This window comes from Ranitomeya imitator, chromosome 9 (genome assembly GCF_032444005.1).
Source record: "Ranitomeya imitator isolate aRanImi1 chromosome 9, aRanImi1.pri, whole genome shotgun sequence".
Lineage (NCBI taxonomy): Eukaryota > Metazoa > Chordata > Amphibia > Anura > Dendrobatidae > Ranitomeya > Ranitomeya imitator.
The window spans coordinates 80,742,563-80,756,311 of record NC_091290.1 but is presented as its reverse complement, the minus strand read 5'-3'; the positions used below and the strand labels follow the sequence as shown (position 1 = coordinate 80,756,311).

At 43.2% G+C, this 13,749-nt stretch overlaps 1 protein-coding gene across 2 annotated transcripts in view; it reads right to left on the bottom strand.

Annotated features, from left to right (window-relative positions):
- The window catches only part of DNAJC24 (DnaJ heat shock protein family (Hsp40) member C24), a 76,678-nt gene continuing 62,929 nt past the window's right edge, over positions 1 to 13,749 (bottom strand). Inside the window, exons 4-5 of one of the 2 annotated variants that reach the window (XM_069738976.1) lie at positions 3,217 to 3,285; positions 1 to 1,977 (exon numbers count right to left, since the gene is read on the bottom strand). In XM_069738976.1, coding sequence (XP_069595077.1) covers positions 1,841 to 1,977; positions 3,217 to 3,285 — 206 coding nt within the window. In that variant the 3' untranslated portion in view covers positions 1 to 1,840. The remainder of the gene's footprint in view (positions 1,978 to 3,216; positions 3,286 to 13,749) is intronic. The other variant, XM_069738977.1, reaches the window with a different exon arrangement.

Genomic DNA, 13,749 nt, shown 5'->3' with positions numbered 1-13,749 from the left:
TCGAATCAACACCCAGGTTTATTTCTCATATATGAGGAGACAGCTCAAAAATCACCTCAGAAAGGATAAGGCAGAGTGTCTGACTCATCTGGGGTTACATCTAGTTTTATAATCAACATTGAAGGACGTCGATATACGAGTTACGTACATTTGGAACATTTCCATTACTACAAGATAAGAGAAACCTTTTCTCAAAGGTTGACTGTATTTTTAATGAGTACATTGTTTTTAATAACCATCCACATGTCTTGGGAGTAGGACTCACACCCTGGCCTTGGGTATCCCACACAATACGTTCTGGAAGAATACATCACCACATAGAAATCTTACATGTCAGCAAAATAATAAATATAGACTTTATAGAAGATTCTAATATTATGTTAGGCTATAAAGGACTAATATAACATTAGGATTTCTATAACACGCTCAGTGCTTCATGGTGGGGCCAATCCATTAAAGCAGCACTTCCATCATAGTTTTATCCTATGAATATATTGCAATCATATTATCCAGCACTGTGCACTTACAATTGCTCATTTTACCTTTCTACCCAGATAATTCTTCTCTTTCCTCTGTCCTATGTAGAATTCTTGTACCTGCGTTCCCTTCTTAAACTCCTGACCCACTTGCTCCCTCCTGCAATGGACATTTGCAGTGATGACTCATGCAGGAAGATTGTCCTCCTGGTTCCACACAGAGATTAGACCGATTTGGTCAGTCAGTTTTTAATCACGTGATCTCAAAATGAGGAATTGTAAGTACACATTGTTGAATAATATGGTGATTGCAATATATTGAGAGAATAAAAACGCTGATGGGAGGAGGAGGGCTTCTGTAATTACATCTCACCATCTGCTTGTTTTGCATCTATCTCCATCCTTCTCTGGGTCTATTAAGCTGGAGTGGTCAATCAGATGAGGGTGGATGTGGAGGAACAACAAGCAGGTGGAAAGGTGTGATAAATGATTGGCCGGCCATGAAGCACCGAGCCACAAAACTTAGTTTGAAAAGTCTTTCTCTGCTGATAGTCACTTAAAGACCGCAAAACATAAATATGTGAAGCTGGTAATCTGCTGTCTATGCACGGACTTCTTCATATCAGCTTGTGCCAAGCCGCAATATAAAGCATAGGAGAAAATAAATCTACAGCCAAAGATGAAGGTAGGTGAGGAAGCCTCAATCCCCTGGATCAGCCACGAGTCCTATCTGAGAACCCCTACAATCATTTCTATTAGAAAGTTGAGTAAATCCAATATTCCTTTTGTGCACACAAAGGCGATCAGACTAGAATAGCAATCCCAACCTGTGTGATCTGGTCTGCAGTGCCATGTAGCTACAGGACTAGGTCAGAACAGATTTCAGCTATAGATGAGAACCTTTTCCATTCCCTGACAGCAATCGGATCTCATTTATGTTCTGATAAAATAAGAATTTCCTAGGACTTGGTTTTCTGCTGGGGTTGTGCCTTCAGATGTGCAGCAGATCCACATGGGGATGAACCCTATGGTCATTCCTTGGGATAATCCTCTGCAGAATACAGCATCCTACTACATTTTTTTTCCACAGTGGTGCCAAAATCTACTCGTCCCACATTGAATGTGAACAGTGTTGTGGAAACGCTTTTCACATGTATGAGATGAAGACTGTCCTTGATGGGATCCAACCCTTTATAAATAAGATTTTGTTCCTTGGACATGTCCAATATTTTGTTTTCTTTGTGGTTATTATGTACAATGCATGTCAGACTTAAAAGATAAAGTGAAATTTGTAAAAAGAAACTTTCTATGTATATTGGATTGTAGTCTATAAATATTCTGAAGATGTCCATCCCAGGATTCTCTCAAGTGTGTGATCCTTGTAAGATTTCTATAACCAGCGAACACGAGTCACAATTTATAAAAGATGTTTGTTGTAAGTCAATCTCGGCTGCAATATATTGTCCCCCACATCGACAGGAGAAGGAGAAATGTTCTTCATCTGTTAAAGAAGAAATAGAAGTGTTAGAAGTGGTGGAGCTCCCAGGACATATTGTCACAGGCCCCTCTAACTGTCCAGGTCTGCCTGGAGTAGTCATGCCCGGACTACCCGGATACATTGTGGCACAAGAAAGATCATTTGAATAAATATGCTCATTTTATTATCATATCTGTACTAATCAGAGCACCAAATGTTAGATGATGTCTCGCCACCACTAGAAGGAGCTTGGTACATACTATGTATGTAAACATATATAAAGAGGTTGATGTTGAACTTTAAAGGACCTGTGGTATGTCCATAAAAAGGAGTCTGTTACTTTGCCACGTCCCAGTGCTCTCCTGAATCTGTCTCTATTTTCTGTTTTCGTCTCTCCATAGCAGAGATATGACCTTTTGGAACCCAGTATGATCATTTCTGACTTCTGGTCCAAGATTTTTTTTTCTAAAGCGGGTGTGACGCTGCCCAATCACTGCTGGGCTGCATCTGAAACTGGTCGCACAACGTGGTCTCACCCGAGCTCCATGCTCTCGTTGTGGTTTGCCTGCTGTGTGCACGCGGTAAAGTCTTCCTCCTGTTCTTGCAAGATCACGCAAGATCCAGCTGTCCAACCAGTTTGAGATGCTGATAAGCGGTGATTGTGCATCATCATAGGAGGGGAGAGGACTACACACCCCAGAGAAAATCGGAAACTGCGTCAGATACCGGAGAGCATGGGGATTTTGGCAAAGGTAACTTTTTTTGGACTCTTTAAAAAAAACATGATATTAAAATGCATTGCATGGTCACTAGATATTAATGGCCTGTCCTTGGGATTGGTCATCAATATCAGATCATTGGAGGGGTCTGACAACCAGTATCTCGCCAATCAGCTGCTTTGAGTTTCAAATGAATCAATACAGAACTCTATTGAATGTGTAGCAGCCTCTCTTGAAAAAGAGGTGATCTGCAGTGCCTGGCAGCGCCCACTACACATTGAACAGATATGTGCCGCTGCGCTCAGTGTATTTACATAAAGCCGCTGCTGGTCCACTATAGAGCTGATTGGTGGGGGTGCTGGGTGTCAGATCTCACTAATACATATACTGTGATCAGACTAGCACTTTAGCTGTGATTGCGGTGACATCAGCACTGGGCTGTGGTTTCCATTCAAATATAAACAACAATGCAGATGTGAACACAGCCTAACTTTTATGGTGTACATGGTAAAGCTATACTACATAGATATACCACCCTACATACATTCATTCCATATCATTTCCTCCAAAGGAATCCGACTGTCCACAGGGAATGAGTGGGTCATTTCTCCATCTAGTATAAAAGGACACAATTAGACAGGTAAAAGCGGTTTCACTAAATAGAATAATACCTCTGAGACCCCCGGCAGCTGTCCCGGAAAGTCTATTCTTCGTTTAGAGCCTAGAACAGAAGGATCTCCTAAAGAGTAATTGTTGTGCTCATTTTTATCTAACAAATCAATAGTACACATGAAAATACGAAACTTTGTAATGTATCTTATCAGAGAAATCAGCTTCTTTCTCTAACAGAATTAATCAGTCATTATCAACATTTTTAATTCTCATGTAAAATCTGTATTCAGTGAAGACTGACTCTCCTATTACTGAGATAGGTGATGGTACAGTGGCTTGCAAAAGTATTCACCCCCACCCCCCTTGGCCTTTTACCTATTTTGTTACATTGTTACATTACAACCTTAAATATTTTTATAATCCGATTTGTGTGTGATGCATCAGCACTAAGTTGGTGAAGTGAGAAATATATAGGCATACATTAAATTTATGGGATCAAATACCTAACAATTTGCATGTGCATATGTATTCAAATGATGGTTACTCTTTAGGACCTAATTCTGATGAGGGACTGCGGTAGCCCATATGCGTTGATTGTATTAGGATATCATAGATGGCTCAGTGTTTAGCACTGCAGCGCTGGGGCCCTGGGCAAAAACCCCACCAAGGACAACATCTGCAAGGAGTTTGTATGTTCTCCCCAGGTTTGCAGGGTTTCCTCCAGGTTCCTCCCGCACTCCAAAGACCTAGTGATAGGGAATCTAGATTGTGAGCCCCAATGGGAACAATGATGCTGATGTATATAAAGCGCTGCAGAATATTATGGCGCTATATACCGTAAGCAAAGATAATAATAACTGATTGCTCGACATTCATACAAAATAACTAGGTTATTGCATTTAGCAAATAAAGTGTTTGGGCCAGCATAGAACAAAAGGTCAGTTTTTTACGCCTGTGTTAAAGGGAGTTTATCGGCACAGAACAACTGCTCAAACCAAGTCCCAGCGCTCGGTGCTTTACGGCGGGCCCTATCCCTTATATACACCGTCCCATCTGCTTGTTTTCCCTCAGTCTCAGCCAGAGAAAGGAGGTGCTAGAAACAAGCAGGAGGACATAGAAGCACCGAGCGCCTGCCCTTGGTTTGAACAGTCATTCTGTGTTGACAAGGGACATCTTTGTGAGGCCAATCCTCTTCCCACCTCTTGTTTTCTCTCAATCCCCCCTCTTTGATTTACAGCTGTGGTTTCATAGAGCCAGAGAAGGGCAGAGATAGATGGAAACCAAGCAGGCGGAATGGTGCATTGAAATGACTGGCCCCGCCATGATGCACTGCGCGCCTGTACTTGGTTTGACCAGTGCTGACAGTCCCTTTAACAGGATTTAAGAAGCCCTCCCACTAACTTTTTTATGCATAAATGTGTGTATATTGATGTAACGCAGCTCCTGCTGTTCTGTCCAGTACCATTCTTCTCTGCTTGTCATTGACGTCACCACTCTGCAGACTCTCTGGATCACACTACGCCCTGAAGTGTCTTTTACAATGAAAGCCTATGGAGTTAGAACGAGGCCCCATAGACTTTCACTGTAAACGAGACTTCCAGCTGACGCATAACCCAGAGAACGAGCCGGCTAGTCAGAATTATGGTGACATCAGTGAGAAGCAGAGAATAACGGCAGCGGACACCGGAGAGAGCAGCGGTAGGCGAATATACGAATACACTCACACTACATTACATGCATATACACACATTTACTGCAGAAGGTTAGCAGGACGGCTCCTCTAAGTGCCATTTACCTGCAGAATAACCCTGTATCTGCAGGTTAGTAGAATGTCTGGACTTGACAGGTTCTCTTTTAACTGCACCCCTCAAGGAATGCAGAACGGCATTGGGGAACATTGTTAGCCCTTCAAGTACTTCACAGGAATTATGCAATGTGAAATGGAAAATTTAATTTTTTTCCCCACTAAACTGTTGCTTTAGCCTTAATTTTTTCATTTTCACAATAGGTAATAGGAGAAAATGGACTCTACAACTTCAAATCAATTTCATTTGCGCACGCCAATGCCCCATATCTGGTGAGAAACTGCAGCTTTTGTGTAGGCAGGGCTGTGGAGTCAGAGCCCATTTTGGTGGAGTCGGAGTTGGAGTCGGTATAAAATTTTCCCGTTTGTGGGGAATATTTTTGTCATAAGAATTTGGGAAAGTGATGAAATGTCCTATAAAGGTCTGTCCTATTCCTGATCTAAGGTCTAGACTTTTAGCCAAGATGAATCTGTGCTGCAGTTTAAGTTCATGATAAGTAGTGTAGCTCCTCATGTAGGAAAGCCTACATTCATCTTAGAATTTCTGGAGTGAACAGGAAAGCAGGATTAAAGAAGGTACCAAGTACTTCCTAAAGCATATCTAAACTTTCAATAAACTGTGCATAAATCAATAGTCCAGTATATGTTGTCTCTATTTGCTTGATGTTTTAGTTGTGACTGTGAAGAAATATGATGTGAAGCATTTAGGGAGCTGTACCCTGAGACAAGTCTTGACATTGAAAGTTCAAAGTAAAGCTATTTAACAACACATTTTACAAACTTTATACTTCTCATATGTCCTATTGATTTATGCAAAGATTGTTCTATTTCTATCCCAAATTATACAGTGCATGATTCCCTATTCTTGCGAGAATTACAATATACTTTATATTTTTACAGGACAAAGTTATTTTGAGAGCGAACTTACATAATTACAAAATGTCTAAGGAGCATCTTATGAAGTCAGCTGTATTTGAGCATTTCACAGTGACTCAATATAATATACATTTTCGGTGTCAGTGTATAAGTGACCCTGATGAAAACAAATGCTATGATGCCAAAATCAGAGCACACTCAGGCAGTGGTGAAATGCTCCTTCAAGAGCTTCCAATCTAAAAAGACATTTACAATGCTGCCACCCAAAGATGTGACTGAAAAAGATCACAGCAACAACAAGAATCCAGAGACCAGAACTTCCTGCCAGGCAAAGGAGGAGGAAAGAGCATCTCAAACGTAAGTTGCAAGATATTTTATAAGTGACAAAGTTACTGTAACAATGACAGCAGATGTGTTTAAAAGACAGCTCATCGAGCTTGTTGTGAAGGACTGTGTACCATTATCATTATTTGCACGAACAGCTCTTAATGGAGAAATGGATCGCAAACTAGGTGTTTCTCTGGAAAGAGAAAGCATTTGAAAATTAGTGATTAAAAAAGCCCTTAACCAAAAGGAATATCTTAAAAAGACTCTCAAGAGACGCTTTGTATTTCAAGAGTGAACTATTTTGCTATCAACATTCGATATGTTTGTGACAACCAAAAAATTGTTACTAAGACACTGGCAGTAAAAGATACTAAAGCTCATCACAGCAGCCAGTTTCTCCAGACCTTAGTGGAAGAAGTTCTGCAAGATTATGAACTCAAAAAAGAACAGGTTCTTGCTATTGTAACTGATAATGCAGCAAACATGATAAGTACAATTAAACTGATGAATGAGAATAATGTAGGTGAATAGCAGCTAGAAGAACATTTCACATTCAGTATGTTGGCGATGGAAGGCCACAGTCCTGTTCCCATAATGGTGGAACAGACAGATATTACAACAGAAGAACAGCAAAATAATACTTTACAATTAGATGATCTTGTTGAAGCTGCTTCACACCTCTTTCCTACTCATCATATGCGCTGTGTTGTGCACACGCTGCAGCTGGAAATAAGAGAATGTCTGCTAGAGGGACATGCTGGAACTCTGATTAGCAAAGTGAGGAAATTGGCTATTGCTGCCAGAACCGAAGAAATCGATTCCATCTTGAAGAGACGTGCTGGAAAAGGGGCAATTGTGGATCAAGCCACTTGGTTTAATGATTGACTGATTGCTTGAGCTGAAACCCTTCCTTGTAGATATGGCCAACCACAGGTGGCTGAATTGAAGGAATTGCTTCATCACCCATTTACAGTGACTAAAAAGTTACAAGCTGAGGATTTAACTCCTGGCATTTTTATAAAGGAGTAGAAGAACTTGTTGTTTTGCCTGTCCCAAAGAGGAGGTTTAATCACAGATGGCATTGCTGCTTCAATGAAACGGAGAGAGACACTGCTATTAGAAAATAAAATTCTTCTGGCAGCTGTTTATGTGGACCAGAGTCATCATGCATAGCTGGATGATCAACAGCTTACTAAAGGAAAAGAAGCTTTGATTGAGGTAGCAGTGAGGATGTGTGGGCTACAGGGCGGCCAAGAGCAAGAGAGGTCCCGGGTCCTGCCAGTGCTGCTGTTGGTGTTCCTTTATCCTCATCAGATGAGGAGTTTGATTTCTACAAGTATTTGGACGACATGGAGCAGGCAAAGCGTTACTGCAGGGAAACAGATTCCACTCCCATAGAAAACAGACTGACCATATTTCAGCAAAATTTTTCACTTGCTCTCAGAAGTAGAAGAGTTCAATCGTTCATCAAAACTGACTGTGCATGAGACAATTCCTTTATACCCTGAAATTGTTAGAGATGTTGCCCATGTGGTTACTGGTTTGCCACCAACCCAAGTTAGTGTAGAGAGGTTGTTCTCTAGCCTTAAAATAATTAGGTCAGATTTGAGGTAATCTATAAAGGAGGATCTGATGGAGGCGATACTATTTCTCAGAACAAATTCATAGACTGCACAAATGCTATTCAGTACGTTTTTGTTGAAAACTGCTTTTTCCACTTACTGCAGAGAGAATAATACATTGTAAATATGCAAAGTTTTTTCCAATAAATATATATTATGTTCTATCTAAATGGCTTGATTATTGTATCATAATAAAGATTAAAAGACTGATGTTGCCATTCTACAGTTAATGTATCACTTAAACATGAGCCATGTATGAGGGAGTCGGAGTCGTGGAGTTGGGAGTCGGTGTCATGGGAATTGAGGAGTTGGAGGTTTGGCTTACCTACTCCACAGCCCTGTGTGTAGGCGCACGGCAATGCTCATAATCGAAGGAGCACTTTCTGTCTCTTGGAGCTCACATTTGGATGGAATAGTCACAGACAACATGTCTCATTTGCAGAGCCCACAGGGGTCATTGGATAAAATGTATGCTTTATTAGTATCATTGTGGGGTAGCACATTTTGGATTGCATTTAAGGCTAAGTTGACATTTATTCTGTTCTATGTGCTGAGCACTTACATTGGGATTACTATATAGATCAGCAAAAAACCTGATTGGAGCTGAACCCTTGACAGAACCATTCACTATAATGAGGCAGACAGTCACTTTGTACAATGTCTGGCCTCTGTTCCTGTGGTCACATAGTCCCTCAACATTATACACCTGTCTAATACCTTGTAATACCTATGTATTGCAGGGTATTAATCCTGGCCATGTTACACCGACAAGAGGCCTGTTAGACCACGCTTATGGCTGCCATGAGAACCATTGGAAGTCTGCGATTGTGGCTCATGTAGGGGCTTGGATGAGGTGGTTAAACAGGGAGACCCTTCCCTTATAACCATCTAAACACCACAGTCACTGTTGAGCTCTGCACCTAGAGTGCAGATGCAAATGTCCAGGATCAATGTTGGCACTAGCCCTGGCTGTTACTGCAGGTGCTGGGCTATCAGCAAAGGCTACTTTCACAATGGCGTTTTTTGCCAGGCGTCGCAATGCGTCGTTTATGGCAAAAAAAAGCATCCTGCAAAGTTGTTTGCAGGATGCGTTTTTGCCCCATAGATTAACATTAGCGACGCATTGCGATGCTTTGCCACACGTCGCAACACTCGTGCGACGGTTGCGTCGTGTTGTGGCGGACCGCCGGGAGCAAAAAACGTTACATGTAACATTTTTTGCTGCCGACGGACCGCTTTTTCCGACTGCGCATGTGCGGCCGGAACTACGGCCCCACCTCCCCGCACCTCACAATGGGGCAGCGGATGCGCCGGAGAAATGCATCCGCTGCACCCATTGTGCAGTGGGTCAAACGCTAGCGTCGGAATCTCTGCCCGACGCATTGCGACGGGGAGATTCCGACGCTAGTGTGAAAGTAGCCTAAGCCGAGGTCCTGGCGCAGACAGAGCAGGCATGCCATATATTAGGAGGGGGTTAAAGAGGTTTTCCAGAAGTTTTTTTCCTTTATAGGCATGTTTGTTTTTTAAATAACATGGCTATATTTTCTGCAGTCTACATCCACATTACCACTGAGCCCAGTGATTGGCAGCAGCAGTCACGCTGTGTAGGCATGACGTGTCCACTGCGGCCTGTGAGCACAGCCTGGGGCGCAGGGCAGATTGGTGACACTATAGACACATTCGGCAGATTTTATTTTTGTAATCAGAGGATGCCTATAAAAGAAATACGGTATTAATCCTGGGAAGCCCCACTAACGTTTGGTGCCTTAAATCAGAAGTACTAATCTTACAAAAATATACATTATTAGAAAGGACTGCACATATTCTTCACACACAGGTATTTCTAAGGTCACGGTCCCGAATTCATCCTAGCTCTTGCCAGAAATGGCTGACAGCAGAGAGCAATAGATGATGTGCTGCGCACCACAATGCCACCACAGCCAGGCTACACGGGTGTCCTATAAATGCTCTACAAGGGTAGGGGCAGGCACCAACACCGCGTATATTGGCAGCATCATATACCTGCAGGTTAGGTGCGTTCTTTTTTCTATTCATTTGGGCATAAAAGCTGATAGAACGGGACTCAGGAGAAACTGCTCCAATCTGCAAGGAAAAAACAAAAATCATGTGCACGAGTCTGCAGGAATTCTGTAAACTGCGGCGTCGAGGTGCAGACACTTCTGCAGCAAACACTGAACATGTGAACACACCCTAACTCGCCATCAGTGGCCGTAACAAGTCACATATGGCTCTTCACTATGAATAATGTCTATGGGCAAATGAAACACCTCAATTATCTGCCCTAAAGGAGTGGAGCAAATATGTAATTAACACTTGAAGAGACCATTTCAGGCATGCAATTCAGTAATTAGCTACAGACATTCCATGAAATGGGACACTATTTTCTATCTTATTTTCTGACTCGAGGCCTAAACTCTGGATCTCAGGGGAGCACAGTATCCAGCCCAGATCTGATTAATGTAATTAAAGGTTATCACAAATGTGTGAGCCGGCAGGATCAATAAAGGCGTTCCTAAACACCTACCGTGCATTATCTATGGAGCGATGCAGCCCCATCTTACCGGCTGGGAGACTGTACAGCTGACTAACTTCACAAATGAGAGGTGAAATATATTCCACAAATTCTCACAACCCTATATCCATGGTTCTGCATGCGAAAACTAGAGGATTCTAGAAATGAAGAACACCATTGGCACCCGGGCTGTGCACATCCTTCTGATGCCCCGCTACATGGCACAGGCCGCCTCTCACCTGTGGATTGGCCAGCAGTCCGTCATTACCATGCGGGAAAACCAATGTTATCTTCCTGTGGGACACGGGGTGGAAAGGGCCGGAATAATAGCAATGGAGCTGACCTTCTGCAGTCAGGGCAGTAGGGGCAATTCTTCTATATAAAAGGGCTATACTGTGTGGCCTTGCTCCAGTCTGCAGATAGCCTAATGGAAGGGCAGCAAATGCAGCCAAAACTCCACAACGCTGGGGCAATGTTCTCCTCATAACTACCAGCGGACTCAAGCTGTACTGCACACTTTGCACTGACGAGGGGCAGCACCCCAAAACAAAGTGTCACATTGAGATTCTGGTTTGGCTTTTATCCTGAGTCATGTAACAAGGCTCGTTAAAGGGTCAACATTGACTGTTAGGATTGCTACTTCCTACAGGTGGCGCTAGAGTTCTAGTCCTCTTCCTCTGAAGAGACAACCCGATAGCTCATCACCCAGATCTTCCTCTCATCTCCGCCATAGGGCACATGGCAATATAGCATGGCTGTGTCTGGGAGCAGCTATAGTACAACATGAAGAAAGGACTTGAAGAGGGAGGACATTTATAGAACCCCATATATTAACCCCATATCTGCAGGTTCATAGCGCTTTTTCACATAAGTTCCCATTACATATGGATGGACTGCTATGCTGATCCATAACTAACACACTTCAAAATATCTGGTAAGTAGCTGAACCAAGCTTGGAAATGATCCATCTCCACAGTAGAGAGCCAAGCGCTGTGCCCGGCTGGGCTAGGGGACTCCCATTATGAATGAGAGGAGGTGGTTGGGTGACCCCCTGCTCGATTCAGACACTTGAGAGTGGTGGGGGACTCAATAAATGGAAAAACTTGGTAATGTCAGGGTAAAAAGTCATCATCATGCATGTGTACATTGTATGGGGTCTATAATATAGAGTCTATCTAATGCCATCTGCCGGGAAGGACAGCCGGCATGTGCACAGCCTAACCACTGACAGATTCCTATAGAATCCCCAGGATACGGAAATATCTCAGATAACTTCTTTCCTCTACAATTTACATTCTAGTCAGCACGGCAATATCTGGAGGATGGAGGAGAAGGATCTCTATGCTGAATATATTCATAAAATAATTACTGCCATGTTTTACTCTGGGTGCATCGGTCTGGAATGATAACATTTCTGAGATCTTAGGGCAGATGTATTTTTGTAAGCGATGATTTCATCAGCTTTATATCCTTATGGCACTTTACCTGCTATTGTGCTTTGCAGATCTCACCGTGTTAATGAACATAATGCAGCAGAAGACTGGTGAGAGGTTTACTCAGGAGAGCGACAAACTGCCCCAAGAAGACTTAACAATGAAGACATCTTCATGCCACTGCTGGGTAAAGAAGAAAAGCTCAGAACACTCCACCAACTATTGTAATTTGTATCTGCACTTATCATTGGGAACCCTTATAGAAGATCAGGATAGCTGGAGTGCACCAGGACATCGCACATCTCATTCTTCATCTAGGATTCCACCATCCATCCACATGGAAGACTAAAAGCCCCATAAACAGATAGATGTGGGGCAAATGACCATTCGGCCAGCAGCTCTCCATACAAAGAAACCCATGGCTCAGCTGAGCGCCTCTGTGTTCTCTTAGGGTATGTGCATACGATCAGTAAATGCTGCAGGTTGGACGCTACGTTCTTCCACAGCGTCCAACCCGCAGCGTCTAGATGTTACAGCATAGCGGATGGGATTTTAAGAAATCCCATGTCCACTACGCATCCAAAGACGACCGCAGCTCAACCATGGAGACGAACATGCAGCACGTCTCTCCAGACCGCAGCATATCAATTTCACCCATACAATGTATTGGATGCAGTGAGTCCACACAGGTCAGTGCACACAAGCGGATTCACCTGCGTTCAATAGACGGCAGAGCTTTGGAAACCGGCAAACATGCACTGCATCCAAAGCGCTGCTAATTCTGGATCGTCTGCACATACCCTTAAAGCGAACCTGTCAGCAGGATTTTGCAAAGTAAACTACAGGCAATGTCAAGTGGGTGCCGCTACTCCGATTAAAGTGACTTGTAGTTCTTGTGTAATCAGTGCTAGAAGTTTTCACTTAATGAGATGCCCGTGCTCCGGGGTGGGACTGTAGGCAGAGTTTTATCTTGGTGCTATAGGCACTCCCCCTGGAGTCCCCAGCCAATGGCGTGCCACTAATAGTGGCACACCACATGGCCGCTATGGGGCCCGTGAGTCAGGGGGCCTCATTGCCAGCGCTGACTCCATCCTCCCCATCGCACATTCAACTCTATCAGCATTATAGATGCTGATACAGTTGAAATCAATGATGAGGAGGACAAGTCAGGTGACACTCGCTCTCCCATCATTCCCCCTCTGCTTCTGATGTTGCGGGTGCAATTACGTCATTTTGTCATATGTCAAGCAGTGGACTGGCTGAGTAGATGCGCTGCCAAGACCGGAACAGTAGGGGAACTGGGAGAGGTGAGTATTGTATTTATTGATTTTTAAAACAGGGAGTACATTGCAGCCATAGTACTGGAGGAATATGGGGTGAACATTATACTATTTGAGGCTTCATTTTACTCTATAGGGTCTGCAGTATGCTATTGGGGGCCGCGTTATATTTTGTGGGGGTGGCAGTAAACTATTTGAGGCTGTATTACACTCTATGAGGTGTACACTTAGGAAAGAAAAAAGGATCATCCCCGCGCTGCCGCAAGAATTCCAAAAATTGTAGAGGTTTTAACGTGGTTTATTCTACGCGTTTCTGGGTTCAGGTGACCCCTTCATCAGGACCACCACAAATATTGTACAAGAGTCATAGGTATACAGTGTTTAAATGCACGTCAGCATTTGGAAGCGACGCCCAATGGATCAGATAACACCCAGTGTCAAAGTTCAGGCTCATCAGAAAGTTCACATGACAAGATTCTGATCCTTCCTTCTATGTCCTTCCTTCACTCTCACCAGGTGAGTAGTTCTCTTGGTGGGCAACTCTGTGTAACGTTTGATAAGACCCTATTTGCGTTTTTGTGTCTCCCTCT